This window comes from Echinococcus granulosus, assembly GCF_000524195.1.
Source record: "Echinococcus granulosus chromosome Unknown EG_S00145, whole genome shotgun sequence".
Classification (NCBI taxonomy): Eukaryota; Metazoa; Platyhelminthes; class Cestoda; order Cyclophyllidea; family Taeniidae; genus Echinococcus; species Echinococcus granulosus.
Window position 1 is genome coordinate 94,624 of NW_020170525.1, and position 18,966 is coordinate 113,589.

The window sequence follows — 18,966 nt, forward strand, 5'->3', positions numbered from 1 at the left end:
CGCACACATGTAATTTCTAGTCCTTACTGGTCCCTCCGGCACCGCTAGTCATCTCTTCATTGTGCAAATTCATTCCGTGAAGCTCTATTTATAAACTCCTCTGTCCCGTCTGTTTATTCCCTTTTCATTCTTGGGTACGTGTCTGACCCGACAGGTTATCCTGGTCCTAGTCCTAATTCCTCATTTTGCGGTCTCATGAGTCACCAGGGCTCTGGCAGGTAATGCTGATCGGCCTCATGCCTATTGATGGCAAGCTTGCCTGTCGCGATAGTGGACCATCTGTATGGTTTTTCAAATGTGCTAGTCTTATTTAGGCGGGCCAATTGATTCTTTCGCCCTGCTTTTTGTATGATAGAGGTAAAATAGAATCAATGGGTTTTAGCACGGGTTGGCCCTGTGATTTCTAGTTAGCGAGAGTCGTTGACTGCATCCGATGTCTTCACCATTACCTCGAGGTAGTATTAAAATGTGGATACTCTCTAGACGATAGCGCTTCGTCGTTCTTGAGGAAGGCTAAAGATCCTGATACGATCTGTGAATGAGTCTTCGGATGTGGAAGGGTACGACAACGCCATGAGGACCACCAGTTGTCTGCATAGGGATAGTTGATATTTGGACGAACTAAAGGAGCGCGAGGATAGGCTCCCCTCGGGTTCCCTACTACTAAATATGGGTGATATTGGTACTCATGTCAAACATTAAACATAAAACATCGAAATAAGTATTTTGATGCCTGTTCTGAGCAACGGTAAGCATTGAAGCTTCGTGAGTTCTGGTTGATTCGGTCGATGTCGACCGTTACCCTTTACAGAGAGGAGCTGAACTTAGCTTTATTAACTACTCATTCGTGTTGGATGGAGCTTGCATCGACATGCTTTCGTACCTTCAAGGGCTGGGTCAATAAGGAAGTTGTTGGAAATTTCAAGCATGGGAGGGTAACGAGGATGGCTTTCCTTGATTACAGCATCTCCACCCTAGGTGTCGTCGATCCTACTCGTCATTTACATTTTGTCTCAAGCGATGCTCTCAGTAACGCACTCACTTCGACTTCCATTTCAACGGGTTACGTTAACCTCCTCAGAAAGGCTAGCTTGCACGTTGCCACGTGTCAACATCGCGCTCGCTTCGTTTCGGCTCTGCAGACAAAATATGCATGTTAGCGAAAGTATCGGATTCACAAACCATCCACGGAGTGTGACATGACCCTAGACCACGGCTCTTTTTAACAGCATCATGACTGGGTGGTATGGTTACTCAATTTTGACATCCCCCATCACTGCTGCTCAACACTTTATTTTACATTGAGTGATGTAAATTGTAACAGTTTTTGTCCATGGCGCACAATCGGTAAAATACACGCGACTAGGTGGCAGGGCGTTAATCGGGCCAATAGAAAATTTCAACAGGCGACTTTTGTTACTCTCGTCTTTACTTGTCTCAAAAATAGCATTGAGAATCTTTTGTTAACAATAGCTTATCAGACACAGCTTATCATTAAATATGAGTAGGAGATAAATGAAGGGAATGGAAGAGCAACCTTTATTACTGCACCTGCTCAAGTAGAAGTAGGTATTATGTCTCAGACTGCGATGGAAAGATAACTTTCGACGATGGAAGTCGCGGTGACGCGGTGGTTGGATGATTTGGATGCAGACTACACAGTAAAGATAGACAACATTGATGAAGCGTGGAATGCTAAAACATTGTTGAAGTGATTGGTGGGCCCTATTTGTTCTGAAACAAAACGGAAAAAGGGTCAGGTTATTACATAAAATGCAAAAACGTCATAGGGCTTACAGGAAATTTAGTATATTACTTAGTCAGTTAAAGTACCATTAAAATTCATATCAAATCTGGTACCGTAAGCAAATGGGAGTCGATTCAACCTGGTTTTGCGAAATCACCTTCTGTACAATTAAGCGATTAGATTTTACCATCATATTGAAGCGGTTGATAATAAGTCGAGGTGCGGCAGCAGTGCGAAATATTTCATAGTCCAGGAGGTGAAATTCCCTGCGCTGTAGGTGTTTAGTGTACACAACGGGAGGTTTACGTTAATGCAAAGCATTTACAAAGGATTACTAAAATAAGTGGTGCATACGTCCTTTTATCGGAGTCGTAACTGGTGTACGAACCGATTTCACAGCCTTAAAATGCCGGACTGTATGAAAATCGAAGAAAGACACTGCAAGCTCCTTCGACTTTTGACCTATCTTTTTTGGTTGACTTTGAGAAGTGAAGGGCCCTTTTGGAAGAGCAGCATTGAAGTGCTACCTTGAAATCGGTTAAAGAACCAAACTATACAAAGTTTGCTTTAGTTCAAACAAGCTTAATTTTGAATAGGCTGGTGTTATAACCAGGTGTCAGACATTCCAGGAACTAAGAGGTGGTTTACAAAGCAAATCTTGCATTTCGAATTTGCATTCAAATTCGCCTAAAAGGACCTTAAAAAAAACCAATTCTTTGCTTACCCGCAAACTCTTGGCAATGACTATGAAGCGTATTATCACTAGGTGAGTTTACCGGAAAAAAATTCAAGTACCCTACGTGAAGCCAATTAAACAGGTTACTGAACAATACTGAAATAATAACGATTAATCATTAAAATCACGAGGCGGTAAAACTTCACAATTTTTCAATGGCAGTGACTGCAGAATAAATAAGACATCAACCCCTTAATCACGTGACTGAAACTGTCATCTCACGAACGCTCGAGTCGTGGTACAGCATACCCTATTTGCAGTTCAAGAACACTATTTGCGCAGGAAATCAGGACATATAGACGCACCTTTGCCGAGCTGCTGCCCCAGTTGGACGAACTGCCGCCCAAACTCGAGGCAAGACTGGCCAGAGTGGTGTCCAGTTGGTCCAGTGGGTTCTCTTTCCTCTTAAGCGCCTCTTTTTCTACCACCGCCGGCCGAATCACTACATCCGCTGGTGCCGGCTTCAAGCCTACGGTTAAGAAGATGGAACAAAATTAGGCCAAGGAATGGAAAAGGTCTAGAACACGTCATGATCTGGTATCTGTATCGTAAGTGTAAGTCTGCAGAAGTCCATTCACAATTACTGGAATAATGGGCTAGAACGGCAGGGTGAATAAGATCCTTTTTTTCCCCAACTCAATCTTCCTGCTTAAAATCGTAGGTCACGCTTTAAATTCAACTCCGCAAAAATTCTGCATTGCCTATGACGTGTTTGAAGGTACATGACCGCATTTAAGAGTTGACGCAATAATTTCTTTTTATTTATGTATCATCCCTGACAAGAATTATGGGACTCGCTTCCCATATATAAAGGAGAAATTTCGGTTTTCCTGAAGCACCAAATTCTTACAGCCAACATCGAGTGATGCTTATCTTGGTGAACGAAAAAGGCAAAACGTGGGATGAATGGCACGCCACAGTCTAGTATTTTCACACTGATTTCCTTGATTACCTTCTCAAGAGCTGGTAATGCAATGTTTTGAAGTAGTTTATTTGGTGTTCAGCTTTAAATTCAGTTGATTTATCTTTTTAAGCAATCTTCATCAAAGTTCTGTTCAGCTCCTAGTTGTTCGAAGGCATAAAGGCTTTGATTTGTACGGCCTCAATATCCCTCGAACTAGTTATTCGTCGTTTGAAAGCCATCTGAGGAAAAATGTGCCTAAGTATTGAGTGCCCGATCAGCCTAAACACCAAAAGTGCCCAATCCAACATCACCAGCATTGCACTTGACGAGAGACATGCAGTGATACAGTTCGGTTAATCAACTGCAAAATAGTTACTGGTACAACTGGACTAAGTAGCGAATACGGGGGCTTATGATTAACCAACAGATAAAAATGGACAGAGAAAGGAGCTCCTCGATACGAAAAGTTCGATCATGAGTACTCTCCACAAACTTACCAAAAAAGCAGAACAAGTGGTTGGAAAATCAATCTACCACTAACTCCGGCTAATGAAAACCAGCGTCAGATTTGCCAGCATTTAAAACCACGTATAAACAACGAAAAAAATTTGCTTCTCAATGAGCAGCATAAACCTTCTACTCGACACCGATAATTTTGCGCTAATGAGAATTTCGTGAAAGCCTCGACTGATTTCACTAAATTCATCTGAAATACGATGAAACAAACTTCCAATTTTAAATGTAATGTTTCTCATTTTGCGGCCCGAAAAAATTTACCACTACATATTGGTTTTGTCTGACTCCAAGCTGGAGCACAGACCCCAACTATTAAAGTAAGTACATGGTATCAAAGCATTATTCTGTCAGAAGGTTAAAGATTGGTCATCCTTCTGCTGAACACAATCGAAATCAAGCCGGAATATAATCGAGATAATCGTTTTCCAACAATAAAAACCAAAGTATATATATTCCAAATGATTTTTTTTCGGAATAAACCGGAATTTAGACTTCTCGAGGTTGCTTGCACATACGATTTTTGTAACATTCCAAGGCGCATTTAAATCTGAATAGTAAATAAGTGATTAAGGAATACTATAGGTAGAAGTACATTAAAAAGCATTTACCAAGATCCCGCTTCTAATTTGTGTTAATGTAGTAATTTGATATTTCGTTTGACTGCATGTCTACGGTCACTTCAGTACCCGTAGGTTGCATTTCCACTCTGCGGCATGACCATTCTAATAGTCTTGCATCCCTTCTGTACATTAATGTCGACTATACTTCCATACTACCCTGGCTTATTACAATTTTAGGGAAGAGTCGGAGCGCTATGCCGATGGTATCACATCAGAGGTGAAATAAACACTTGCCTGCAAGCACCTACCGAAAAGTCCGTAATTACAAATCAGATTTGTTATTTGAAAGGAACACATTTACAAAAATACAGCAAAATTTTGGTACAAACATCATTCCCATTAAAATTACTACGGAAGTCCCTCGAAATCGTATTTATTAAATTTATCTAAATAAAGGAGTTAAGAATTGAAAAAGCAACAATGTATAGTACGAAACTGCACTATTTCTCGGATCCGATCAGTAAAAATGTGTGATAGGAAACTCAGTACGAAGGTCCATAACTTCAATGTTACTCCTCAAGTAAAAATATCCGTTCTCCTATGGGGATTTGAGCTCAGACCAATACAATCAACAGTTTGAGTTTCCAAAACTTCCAACTTTTCGGTCAAAACAACCACCGAAAACCGTTCTGTTAGGGGAAAAAGGTGTAGAAGGATCGGCAAATTCTAATGATTGCACGAAGGAATGAGGAAGTCGATTGGGCAAAATATCGAGAAACCATACCAGGAGGGAGGCCGGTGTTATCAGGCTTTGGCGCAGGAGTTTGTGCAGGAACAGTGAAATCGGATCCATTGCCCATGAGCGGATCCAGTGAAAGAATATCATCCAGTGCTTAAGGAAATAAGTATTCCATTTAACCAAATTTAAATGGAGACAGTTATCAAAGACTCTTTATACAGCCCCACTTGTCGTGCAAATGAGTGAACTAACGTGCCTAGTACGATTACCTACTGCCTACACTTGATCCTAACAACAGTCTCTCCAGTTACTCAATCTCTCCTTCGGATGAATCTTCAAACAACAGAAGCAATCATGGTTGCATTATCAACGACGCATTCAAGTCTGCGCACTGTCCTCTGCAAAATTCGAATTACTTTTACGTACGACAATAGTGCCCGGGCAAATCAGGGGCTTTTTTTCTATCAATTTCCTAAAAATTCCTGAAATTTATGCTATTTGTGAATGCCGTTAGCCACATCATTTAGAGACAAGGAATTACCACGTACGAAAATCGTAAGAACTCTGCTAAAAATTGGATTGTTGTGCGCAACTTCACGCTTTCAAATGAACACGAAATCATAACTTTTGATTCACGTTATAATTTGACAGACTTCGTCGATGCACAATGTCGACAACTGCTAGTAGACGCATATTCATTTCCATTCAAAAAATCACCTTTTGCATCCAAATTAGAGACGACTGAAAACCTCAGAAACAAAGATCCATAAAATTGGACAGGAAAATGAACTAACACAGAGACAAATCCTAACTAATTTAAGGTGTCCGATCATATGGGTAACCACCATTCGGTTTATTTAGCTGCCCTGTAGACTAGCCAACTTAAAATAATATCAAACTTATAAAAACACTCATTAGTACACAAAATCTCGCCAACGGGTGTCTTCACCTTTTTTTCGTTTTATTCATGATTTGTCAAAATTGCAGCATCAAATTTTTCTTAAGGAGAGTACAGTCTACTTAACAAGTCCCAAACTACTTCAAAAAAACCAACTAAATGCAACTTCCTTGACAGCTTTGGATAAAGACCACTTTTAATTTATAAATGATCAAAAAATAAAAACAATATTTAAAAAAGGAACTGCGTAGCAATCATTGTGAACAGCAGAACGGTCGTTTTGCCAGAAACCTCTTGAAACATGCCAAATTTGGCGAAATGAGTTTAAGAGGCTATATGGCAAACTAAATTTTCAATGGACTATGACCTGTAAAATTGAACATAGACCTATCACGCCCTGTCCGCAACCTGAGTTGCTTGAAGCAAGAGATACTTGTAATTCTTGTAAACTAGGCATTTTCCTGAAGACAATTTAGCACAAGGCTGCAGACCTGTAAGGTTATATAAAGGAATTCAGAGTAGCTCATTTAATTGGATTCAAAATTAATTTTGCAGACTGAAAGAATCATCTCGTTCCAAAAGACAATGAAGAAGGGCTTTAGCCGATTATGGTGATAAATCTTACAGAAAGACTGATGTACAAATGTCCAAGTTAGTGCATTAAAGTACTTTGCTAAATGCCTGAAAAATAAATACAATTCCTGTTATCAAAAGAGGGGTCGATTTAAGAAAAAAAGCATTTTTATTATGTAGTTTTCGCATAGCAGGAAGCCATAGCCTCAGTTAAAAAGAAGAACATTTCTAGCTCACTTATTAGTTGGTAGACCACCACTTCTGTAAGGTGATTATTCACAAAATGATAGTTTTGGCTGTCATAACTCAGAAAAAGGGCAAAGTACCTGTATGAGATTTGGACTGCGTGGCTGGAACGTGACTAGGCTGAGGAGCAGCGGCCATAGGCTGAACTGGAGGGCTTGTCTGGCTGGTGGGGACAACGTCATCAAAACCAAGTAGATCGTCGATGATCACGTCTGCTGAGGCTAATCAACAAAAGGAGGCTTTGCATGATGGAGGCTAACCGGGTGTTTCTTGCAAGTCAAAATGAAGTTTGTCTTTGACGCTTCGGTACAAAGCATTCAAATTTCGCAAGAAAAACTCGACTTCGGAGTCAATGTCAAATCTGGCACTTTAAGACGACCGCTATTAGGCCTTGCGTTGCAGTAGAGGAGCATACTTGTCACCGTTTTATGCAAACGACCCGTTTTCCGATTTTCATTTGTGTCGTCGAACGAAAGTGACGCGAACGATTCAAAACATTAGCAGAGTGTGCCCTTAGTATTAGATTTAACCCCGATAACAAGCAAACAGCTAGTCAAAGGTCTGAGCCCAATAACATATTCATTCGTTTACGGGGATTGAATGTCTCCCACAAAGAATTAAGCAAAACTTTGAGGGTGAGAGTCGGGATCAGATGAGTCACTTCAGAGAAACCAATTGCTTTATGCTACCCAGAGGTTGACATTATGTTACGCAAATGACCCGGTGCCAGACTTTCAGCTCAACACCTGATCATCGAAAGCATCTATGATGCGTTTTAGTCGTTAAACCGGAACTTGACATTGAAGAGGCTATTTCACTGCCAAGTTACTGTAAATCCGTTGATTTGTTGCAATATTCCTTGTTTAAATAAGTATGGAAAAAATAAATCCGCGGTTGAAACTTCATGGTTATTCGCCTACCATTTAATTGAAACTTGGCATCAATAGAAGAATAGATTTGTACTTTGTACAAGGTAGCTTCCATAATTAAAAACTTTCTTTTTTAAAGGAGTAGTAAGTTATAGTTAAAAACAGCTATACGACAATTAAGTTCAAACAAAGGTTTCATGAAAATTGCAAGGGAAAGTTAAAGTTACAAAAAAGGGCAATGCAGAAGCCTTATTTCTAGCAAACTCACTATTTTTGTGTTGCACTTGAGGTTCACTCTGTTTGATGGAAGCCTCTGAAGCGGAAAAGTCGGTTCAGGAAAGAGGAAATAAAGGATAAAGTCGATATAGTGGAAATAAAAGACATTTTGAAAATTATCAAACCTACCAAAAAAGATAATTGCTGCTTTAATGTTCAAATTCAAAAAATCATAACGGAAGACCGAATGCACTCACCTTTAACATCGGAAACGTGACCTTCCTTGGATGATACAGTATCTAAGGTTAACATATGAAATAAATACAAAGTGCTACCAAATTAAGTTCAAAATATTAAAACTATGGGCCTTAGCGTAATTTAACCCCCCAGCGTTAAATGCAAAAAGTTATAGATGTAATAATTTGATACTTGTTTAACCATTGGTAGAAGTAGCCATCACATTTGCCCCCAATGATTATCAAACATAAGCAACAGAGAAGAAAGCACATGTCTAAGATGGACGAATTTAGGGTTACCGAATGAGCAAAACTTTCGATATTTATTCCGATCGCGTGTTATGTAAGAAAGAAATCAACAACAGAAGTGTTACAAATCCTAAACAACGTAAAATCGTCAGTTACGGGGCAGCCCAAGCTACATATGAGGAAATGTGAATACCGCAAGTCAAAGAATGCCTCTTCTGAGATTCCATTATTCAAGTGGAACCCAAACAGGCGGATGGGCAGCATTGATATGAAAAAAAAGGTATTAAAGTGCAAATGCAGAATACTAGCTCTGTTGTCTTTTATTAAATGACCCTAATTTTGGCAAGCGCTTCCGTAAATAGTGAATGGTTTATGAAGTAGCATCGTGGAGCATCAAAGAGCTTCAAGTAATGAGGAATAGGTGAAGCCTCCTTACACTATAGTTCAAAAAGGATGGCATTGGGATCACATGTCTTCCAATCTCAATAGTAATGTAATGACCGCTGTACATGGTTTGTGAATTGCATTTTGAAACTCCAGCTACACTGCGATGCCGACGCAGAAGAGTGGTTAAGAGGAACGCTGAGTAGGACGCTCAAAAGAAATAGGTTAAGCAGTAACTTGATTGTTTTAACCCCCCAGTTTTCACATTTTTACTTCCAAACAGCAAATGAGAATTTAGTTATACACTTCGACAACACGGTATGGCAAAAGAAGCTACAATGGTTGACGTAACATTAAGCATATATCTTCCCAAAGTGCCAGGTAGGTACAATTGTTTAAAACCCGACAATGAGACTCGTGATTTCTATTTTGAAGGGGCAGAGTACATACGATTAGAATAATTAAAATTCCCTTGGGAATAATCGTAGGAAAGGTCGTTTTTGTTTATGTAAATTGGACCAGTAGCAACATCATTAAGCAATTTGAAGGTTACTAAAAAGGTGAATATTCGAACCAAAATCAGCAAAAGAAAATCACGAATCATCTAAAACATAAAATTCCACCCTTTAATTATGCTTTAACCGAGAGAGAGACCTGACAGGATTGTTTATGGTCTTATAAAAACGGTTGATTTATAGGCATCCCTACCATTTTGCCAACAAATATTTGCAAACCTTAAAGCTACATTAAGTTATTCTGGTTGTTTTCCGTTGAATTCCTGATTTACTTACATCAGGATATCTCAGAGGGTATGGCAGTTTTGAGCTCACATAAGCATTTACCCTGAGATGACTGCCACGAAACAAAACGCAAAACATTTAGCAATTTTTATTTTAGTTGACCAAGACGGTTTATGACTCCTTAACATCAGGAAAACGTCCACGTGAAGGAGTTTATGTGAGATGTGCTGAAGCATTATCAGTGGACTCTTTTGATGAAAGAGTCGTTAACAAGAACTCCACTAAAGACCTTGGAAATTGTTTGAAAGTGAAAAATTGAGTGAAACTATAGAATCACGCATTACGTTATAAGAAATGGGAGGGGTGTTTTATCCATTTCAATTTCAAAACAAATAACTGTGCTTGATTATTCGCTATAATTATCGAGTAAATTAATTCAGGTTCATAACGGGTTCAGAAATCAAAAAATAAATACGTCTTGCCTGAAGCCGATTGTACTTACTACAATTATTGTATTCATAAAGATGTTGTATTGCACAAGCCATCATATTCCCATAAACTACTGTTTTAAATCGATTTCCGGACAGTATAGAATATTTACAAATTCTGCGCTCCCAATGGGAGCTACCCTAATAAATCATGCTATTTCTTAAATAGAGCCAGATCTAACTCTATTCAATATTTTAGAGGTTGTAGAAAAGACTATGACTATGAGGACAGCAGCTACCGTTCCTGAACTATTAAAGGACATGGGGATAGATTTTGTTTATAAGTACTTAAACCAACAGTAGAGACTTATTTATAGCGTTAAGGCAGATGGTTGGTCACGAAGCTTTGTACTTTCTGATGCACAAATTGACAATTCCAACCAGTGCATTTGCGAGGTGTAGCCACTTTTGAAATCAAATAATAATGGATCTCAAGTCCAAACCAATCAAACAAAAAAAGGACCTAGCTTTTTCATCTGTGTAGCCTGACAGATCCCAAGCAAAAGTTTGTGAAATTGAATTTATGTAAAAAGTTACCCAGAAACCTATTTTCATGAGACTGGATAACTAAAATTTTTCCCAGATTGAAAAGAAGAGACACTAATCCACCATCATGATCAGCTAATTTACATGAGCTGGAACAACGGTTGAGTAAAAGAGGCAGTAAATACTTTAATGGAATTTAACTCGAGTTCGTATTTAAGATAAAGTCAACAGAGAGCTGGGTCCTTTATAATGACGAGACGCGATGTTTAGAATTCATGAAGGCAAATTCTCGCAGTTATCTCGAGTTTTAATAAGGGGGAGTATTTATGAAAGTTGCGAATCAATTCCATTTCAGTTTCTAATTTATTAAACGATTCGTTAGAATTAGAACAGACACTAAGTGGAGCCAGCAGAAAGGCTAACGAAGTGTAAGCCACTAAGTCACGCAAAACAGGCTGAATAAGTCAGTGAAACAAGCGGAAAGATAAGCACGTCTATCCAGAGATTTCCAGCGAAATGCCCACGAAGGGAGGTACAGAAGGAAGGCCAGCAAAGACGCACAGACGCGCGCGTGGAGTCTTTCTCCTTCGCTCGCTCTTCCCGCCCTCTCTCGCTCTCAAACGATCGATAGCCACGATGCCGCCTCGTTCGGCGCGTCTTCGGTACTGACAGAGCAGTGCATAATCAGGCCTGCCTACGCGATACGGAGGCCAACAAAGAGAAGTTTTGGAAATGTATTAGAGCCAAATTTTGCTACACATCAAAGTGATGCTAAGGTTTCGCACTTTTAAGCGTGCAGGTTTATGGAATTTTTGCTCCCAAATTGAGAGGTCGGTTTCAAAGATATTTAAGCTAATATAGCCAAATTTTTTTACAATACGCGCGTCAAAATGATAAACATGTCACGGTGTTCGGTAGTAAAGCAGTCATTCGTGCAGAAAATTAGCTCACTATTTGGTAATCAGAAAAAAACTTACTTGTAAATTTGTTTAACCTTAAATCCTTTTATTAAAAATACTACAAAAAACAAATCAAAAATCGTGCTTGTTTACCCCTTACAAATGTAAACCGGATTAAAACAGTGACGCTAAGTAACTAAAATATGACTTACTAAGACGATTCATCTCAATAATCTAGGCCCAAAAAAGGTAAAGTTGAATATTTTAAGCAAATTTATTAGTTTATCAGATACCAAGGCAGCAATCCCGCGCATTGGATTTATTAGGAATCTTACATAAGCTTACAAATAAAAAGATGCGCAACCCCATTAATAAATCGGGATTCTTATTTTGTTGAAAGTTAGGAAACAAACCGGAGAGAGGAATTGGCAGTAGAGGATCAAGGGTACAGTAATACCACTAAAGGGCAAATTGCATATGAAACCAAAATCAGATCAGAGATTACAAGGATGGCAGAAGCCACCCGCTATAGGTTTGCGAAATGCTAAGTGTTTCTTAAATTACTGAAATAAAAAAGTAGAGAAAGTGAATTCCGATCCTAACTTCTCTGTAATATAGTCTTAGCCAAAGAAGCTGTTATTCTTTGCTCAAGGGTAGCTAAACCTGGGTTAATTTCTGTTGAATTTCGAGTGTAGAGCACTTTATTGTCCGCGCAACACTTAACGTCAGCACTAAGCATTACGATTTAATTGGTGTTGGAGCAATTATCTCAACACGATATCTTGCATTTGATAGGAATCGACAGTTTTGTAGGTAGCCCAACGCATTGGCATGGGGTGGTAGATACTTTGCTCCATTGTTTAAGATTGAAAAAGGGTCTACACTTCGGTCCTGATTGAAATGTTTCACGTTTTCGTATGTCTTATCTATTACCAAATAAATTTGATAAAATTTGTATCACTTGAAAGTAACACAGTTTATTACAAAACGCATCTTATACAGACCATATAAGCACACTTCTCCCCCAAGTGAAAATATGCGTTTTTAGCAGTTTTATAGATGATATTTTCCTTTATTTGTGAAGCTTTTTTAAAATTGACTAAGGAAAATTGCACAAAATTTGAAGTAAATTATCTTCAACAACAGATTTAAAGATGCCATTAATCAAACCCCTTTTTATCAAATACATTTTAAAATCACAAGAAATTAATAAGATTATGAAATAAAAAGAAAGCTCAACAGTGTTTTTTGACACAGCATCGACAAACTTGTAATCACATGAAAATACTGGGAAATAATTATATGATTTAACCTATGTTGACCAAAATTAAATTTCTCTACGTAAAAAGAACACTTTTTCAAGCCAAAAAGTCATAAAATGTCAAGTTCACTATCAACAGACGATAAATTTTTACAGTTTTATGATATAACGATAAGGTGAGTAGAACAAAACGACCAACTTGCTCCTAAACATAGGCATGTTAGGTAAGCATCGAGCTAACGAAAAGTAAATCTAGAAGAATGTTGAAGAAACCGTAAATTAAACTGGACGTGCATTAGGAAATGATTTTATACTGCCGAACTGCTATGGAGTCTAACAAAACCTCTATCGAGAACACAGTCAATAAAATTAATTAATAAGGATACATTAAAGCTTCAAATGGACTACCGTGACACAAAAATCTACCACATTTTTAAGGAAAGGGAGATGTTTTTAGTCCTACCTCAATGACCCGTTTCGAATTACCGTCAAACATCTGTGTCCAGATTATTGAAGCTGGTCACAGAAATTAAAATACTAGTCTAAGAACTCCGTGAGACCGAGGAGATTGAGCACTTACCCTCAGGTTCGGAATCGTCGTGAACCGGGGTGGAACGACCAGAATGGGGAAAGACCAGATGGGTGGGTGAGGTTGCGTGAGGAGGTGGTGGTCGTGCAGGTGAGGGACTACGTCGCCTTGAGGGCGAGGCGCTGCGGGTGGAACTACCTGATTCGTTCCTTCAAGATCAAACAACCGATTGCTACCATTACTGAGTTCTGACGTCATATCCATGATATGGAAGACAGTCGAGTGGTGGTTTGAAAGGGTATCTTGAGTGAAATTTCGACTAGAGTTAACGTTGGGGTCTTAATTCCCAATAATAGTTTCCTGAGCCTAGTGATATTTGAAATGTGGAAGACTTAACGCATCATCAGTCAAAATGTAAATTCGTAAGTTGCCTTTCGACTGGTGTACAATAAGACGTACAACCATAGAACATATAACAACAATGCAACCCGAAACGACAAATTTTTTTGACCTAAAAGGAATATATAAAAATAAAAGTAAAAGCTCATTTAACTGGAATTTCGCACGCATTTAACAACAGTTTTTTAAACAAATTTTTCGACAAACGAAAAGCGCAGTTTTAAAGCTCTCTCATGAGACCAATCTTATATGTAAATCCTGCTAACATACAAGATCGCAAAAGTGTTTAGCTTTCATTAAAAATGGAATCACAAACCTCTATAACACAATACTGGTAAAATAGATGTAAAACCCGTAAAACATCACCAGTGAGATGGGAATTCAACCACCAGATTCAGTGATTAAGCTCCAAGAACCGCTGCTTCAAACTAGAAAAAAAGGACACTAACCAAGATTTCCGCGTTTGTCGCGGGGTGAGAGTTACCGAGTGTTTTACTGCTTGGTTGGTGCGATCTGCTGACTGGACAAAATGAATGGTTGCTGCGGCAATAACGGCCTGTTGCTGTTCAGGCGACAGTCCTAAGAATTAAAATCACCAAGAACATTAGCACTCGACCGTAAAGTGATTTGAACTACTCCAAAGGTTGAACTCTTAGGGTTAAAAATGTCTAAAAATTTTCTGCTAATCTACTTCTACGGAACGACTCAGACAACCAAATAAGACCCACATATCAAAAAATAAGGATTAAATACCGCAATCAAATGGAAAAATACAAAAAGAACAGATGACTGCAGCTGAAGTAGAGGTCAAGAGCATCAACAAAAAAGTAGAAAGACATGCTGCATAAATTCACGACTATATGGGGAAAATAGGAAAAACAACGCCGAATATCCTATATTAAGTTCCGTTAACACAACTTCAGTGAATAAAGCGCCTTAGAATTAGGCTATCTCCATTGGTATTTCAGCATCAAAAGTAGTTAGCGCAATAGACCTTGTAAACACGCTTCTATTAAAATCAATGGCCTAAAGAGGGCAGTAAGCAGTAAGGCACGGATGGCGTCACCGAGTGAAATGCAACTATAGTCTCGCTTACCCACTCCTTCACCTCCGTCCTCATCCTCCTCTCTCTCCTCTTCCCTCACACCCTCCTCCTTTTCCGGCTCCTCCTCTTGTCCCTCCTCCAACACCGTCTGCTCTTCATCTTCTACAGGCTCGGTGCATTCGCCATCAGGACCCGTGATTACGACCTCCGCAGGCGGCACTTTTACGGCCGCCTGGGCGTTCGTCTCGTCAGCCGCCACCGTATCGACGAAGTCGGCGATTAGGAGACTATTGGCTGTAGATGCTGGATCTGTTGATGTGGCCTGCTTCACTGCACCCGGTGATGAGGTCGGACGGGTGGGTGATTTCGGCCGAGCCGGGGAAGCACTGGCCTTCAATTTCGATGCCGGTGACAGTGGTTTTGCTACAGGTTCCTTTGGCTTCGCAGCCACCGCTGTCACCTCCTCCACATCGTCAATATCAGCATCTTCGCTGCAATAATACGAAAAAAAAGAAGGCTAGACTCCACTTTCAACACCATCTAATAAATTTCCAGCACAAACATTATGCAACAAACCAAGAAAGAACTTAAAGCATTTGTTCAAAATGAAATGTTACACCTTTAATACTTACGCATATATTTACATTGGGTTCCATTAAAACCCAAATAGCCAATCGAGTTATTGTGACAGGCACGTCGGATTTTCACCTTACTGACAAAAGATTATGTTTAATCTTAAACATATCAGGCATATACAAGTTATGCTTTCAAAAACCAGTGGTGACATTGAACCAATTTGAGCGCAAGTTGAACTGCAGCGAATCTTGGAAAACCTCTATTTCATCCACAATGATGCTCTCGTGCTAACAAATTAACGCTCATTGACAAATTGAGAATGGGGAAATAAGGAGGTCATTTAAGGCAAATTTTGAGGAAACATTAGACTCGATAGTCAACGTCCCTTTGAATGCGTTAAAAAGAGGATGTGCCGAGGCTTCATGCCACTGAAAATCGCTCCTTTCACGAGGAAATACATCCAAAACTTATGATATAGATGGCATTAAAATGTATAAGAAGTTATTTAGATATAGTTTAAAATTATGTCTTGGGGTTAACATGCTGCCATGATATCCCAAAATTGATAGTTTTACACCTAACTTTATATTATTGCTTAGTTAAGTTCTTGAACATATTTAAAACAACAGCCAGCCAAACTGTGAACATGAAAATCTCCCATTGCTTCGTCTAGAGTTTCTTAAGGGAAGGGAAGTAATGGCACCAAAATTTCAGGGAATTCGAAATTTTCATGTTACTGCTTAAAATGACAAACTTTTTGGTAAACAGATTGAGAATTGCAAGGCAATTCTGAGGTAGGGTAGGTCAGACCTCATGATGTGTGCAGGATTGTGCGTTGCTAAGGCGCGAAGTGAGGTAATCACTTGGACGTCGGCTACTTTTGCAATTTAGAGGGATCCCCTCCACTAAACTCTCCTTTTTTAATAAAAAACACCACACCCCATTACTTCTTTACCATATCATTAATAATCGCCCCTACTTTCAGTTTCTCCCTGCTGTCGGTACTTTCCAATGGGAAAACAAACGCAAAATGCACCTTAACTCCGGCGGGAAAAACGGCACTTTAGCTTATGGCAGAAATGCTGACATTAAACAGCATTTGAAAGGATAACGTACCAGCCAATTTCCGCCATTAGATATTCAAAGAAAACAGAATCTAGGCTGTAATGGATCAAGGAAAGCCGCCATTCCATTTTCCGATAACACTACGTGTCTCTGTTAATAAATACAGTGGGATTGAAAATACGCATTTTGAAAAGTTAAACACAACTAAGGTTCTTTGTAAGTAAATCACGTAAGATTCGGTCACTCTTAAGGGCCTAGCTAACTTTGCTCTTTTAAACATGGTTTTAAGTCACAATGAGTACTTGGACTTCCAATTTGTCCGCTACTAAACATCCCAGCAATTCAAAACATGCCACGTCGGCATTTTAATTTATATTTCACTCATATGTAGTTTTTCATAGGCAAGCAAAGGCAACACGGGTATCTCGATTCAGGAAATTTCGCATATTTTCCATTTGTCGTGAGAATGACACTGGAAAAGAAAACGAGCAGAACTGTAGGCTGTGGATAACTTTTCACTTTCTAACGCAAAACTCGAATTTGATACAAAATTAGTGCAAAAATGCTAGTACACATTTGATGACTAAGAGGAACATAACGTGCTGATAACCTTCTAATCGGGATATGACCGAATTACTTTGATAGCCATACTTAGAAAGTATTGTTTAATAACTTTACATGATTTGGATACTCCTTAAGACATCCAGCATCTTACAAATCTGTGTAATTTGAGACAATTCATTTTAGGATAAATAATGACAAAAATCGTGATTGACTGGTTATAAAAGGGGCAGGAGATCCATGGATCATGATATACAAAACAATGTAAAGCTAACTGGACGAAAACGATCTTACCCAGCCTTCTTCTTTTTCAGAAGAGCAAGATGCTGTTCCATTGCTTCAAGTATTTGCGGAGGCACCTTCGGTAGGCAGATAGTCGGATAAAATCCAGACATCAAACCAGAAAAAAGGATGCCTATGAGGAAGTGTCTTACAGGATGTAATCCCATCGATTCCTTGTCCCCAATTCCAAGACTCTGTGAAAATGTAACATCAAAACACTCGTCACTGATAGTTGAAATGTTAATACTTTCAAGGATATGTGTACTCACCTCTGCTACTGTCAAGAATTCATCAACTCTAGACATCACATTAGGAAAATCCCGATAAAGTTCAATAGCTGTCTTGCAATGAGAAGGTTTCATTGAAAAGTATTTCTCTGTAGTAAAAGTAAAATATTCCATTTTAAAGTTAACCAATCAGACTGCACTATAAGTAGAAACTCACCAACGAGATTCATCATGCCTTCGTTATAGGAAGCAAATAACCGTATGAGGTCCTTATAAAGTAGGATGAATGCTGCATTAATAATCAGATTATTGAGATCCTTCTCGGTAGCCTAAGGCACAAAGAGATATTAGGTTTGCGATTCGATAACGTTTAACATTTATAATGTAACCAACATACCTCGAACTTAAATAGAACGTAAAGTTGATCTCGAAGAACAGGTAGGACCTTCAATAACTATAATCAGCATGAATTAATAAGAACGAAAAGTTAAAAAGGTAGAAAGCATTCACTTGTACAACAATCAATACCAAACGACACCCAATGTAGCACGTGGTGCTAGTGAGAGTTTTACGAATACTTCACCTTATCAGCTGGCATAGTACGCATAACACCATCGTCTTTACTAAAATCAGAGCATTCGATTTTATTAATTCGCATCCCCAAATATTCACAAACATTTTACAAATAAAAAAAATAGACGATGTGTGATTCTCTACAAGACGCCAATAATTTGATAGGAATAATAGCTAATATGTAATCTCAAGACCCATAACTAATGCTAGCACCTGATGAGTGAAAAATGGGATAAGCATACAAACAATTAGTTTCGGTAAAATATAAAATCTCCGTACTTTAACAAGTCTAAAATGGTCCTCAGTTTGACGCGAACACAACTTACCCACGCTTAACTTTACAGAAATCAAACGCCATCTTCTGATATGACTCCGTTTTTTCAGCCAAATATTTTGAATACTTGCGGATGAAAAGCGACATTTCATAAGCTATCACTCATAAATCTAACAAAATACCTCACATTGGGAGCTCGATTTATCATTAAAATGAGGAAGGTTGAATCGACAGTTGTTTGAAGCCATGTATTGTGAGATTTTCTACAAAGTGTACCTCATTAAACACGTACCTCATTCCCATAATTAAGTAAGTGATGCGTAGTTATGAGTGCCTTGAATACAATAACCCAGGATTTTTCACGAGTTCTTTCGGATAAGAAGTTGACAAGAAGGGGTATAGAGACACTTGGTTCATTACTCAGTCTTGTCAGATCTACAATGGAACTGAGGAAGCATTGTCTTACTTTCCAAGTGCTTTCTTTTGGGGGCAATCAGTTCTTCTGTTGAAGCCTTAGCAACGACTTTCCCCAAAGCAGATCCAGCTAAGCTGTATTTAGCTTGCGTAACTCTATCCATGAAACTCTGACCAGTTCCACTCCCCGCAAGCTGTTTGGCCATTTTACCTGCCATTTTTGCCGTCATATCTTCCGAAAAGTCGAAGTCAACCACTGTCTTAGACCGCTCGC

General features: G+C 38.9%; 1 protein-coding gene across 1 annotated transcript; it reads right to left on the reverse strand. All coding sequences in view use genetic code 11, as the record gives it.

Annotated features, from left to right (window-relative positions):
* Window positions 1–14,069: 14,069 nt before the first annotated feature.
* Window positions 14,070–18,910, reverse strand: EGR_09374 (Clathrin coat assembly protein AP180; the record flags this gene model as incomplete). Its single annotated transcript, XM_024498623.1, has 5 exons — window positions 14,070–14,254; window positions 14,772–15,211; window positions 17,217–17,398; window positions 17,474–17,580; window positions 18,745–18,910. 5 exons carry the CDS (start codon window positions 18,908–18,910, stop codon window positions 14,070–14,072), a joined length of 1,080 nt encoding a protein of 359 aa, XP_024346962.1.
* Window positions 18,911–18,966: the final 56 nt, after the last annotated feature.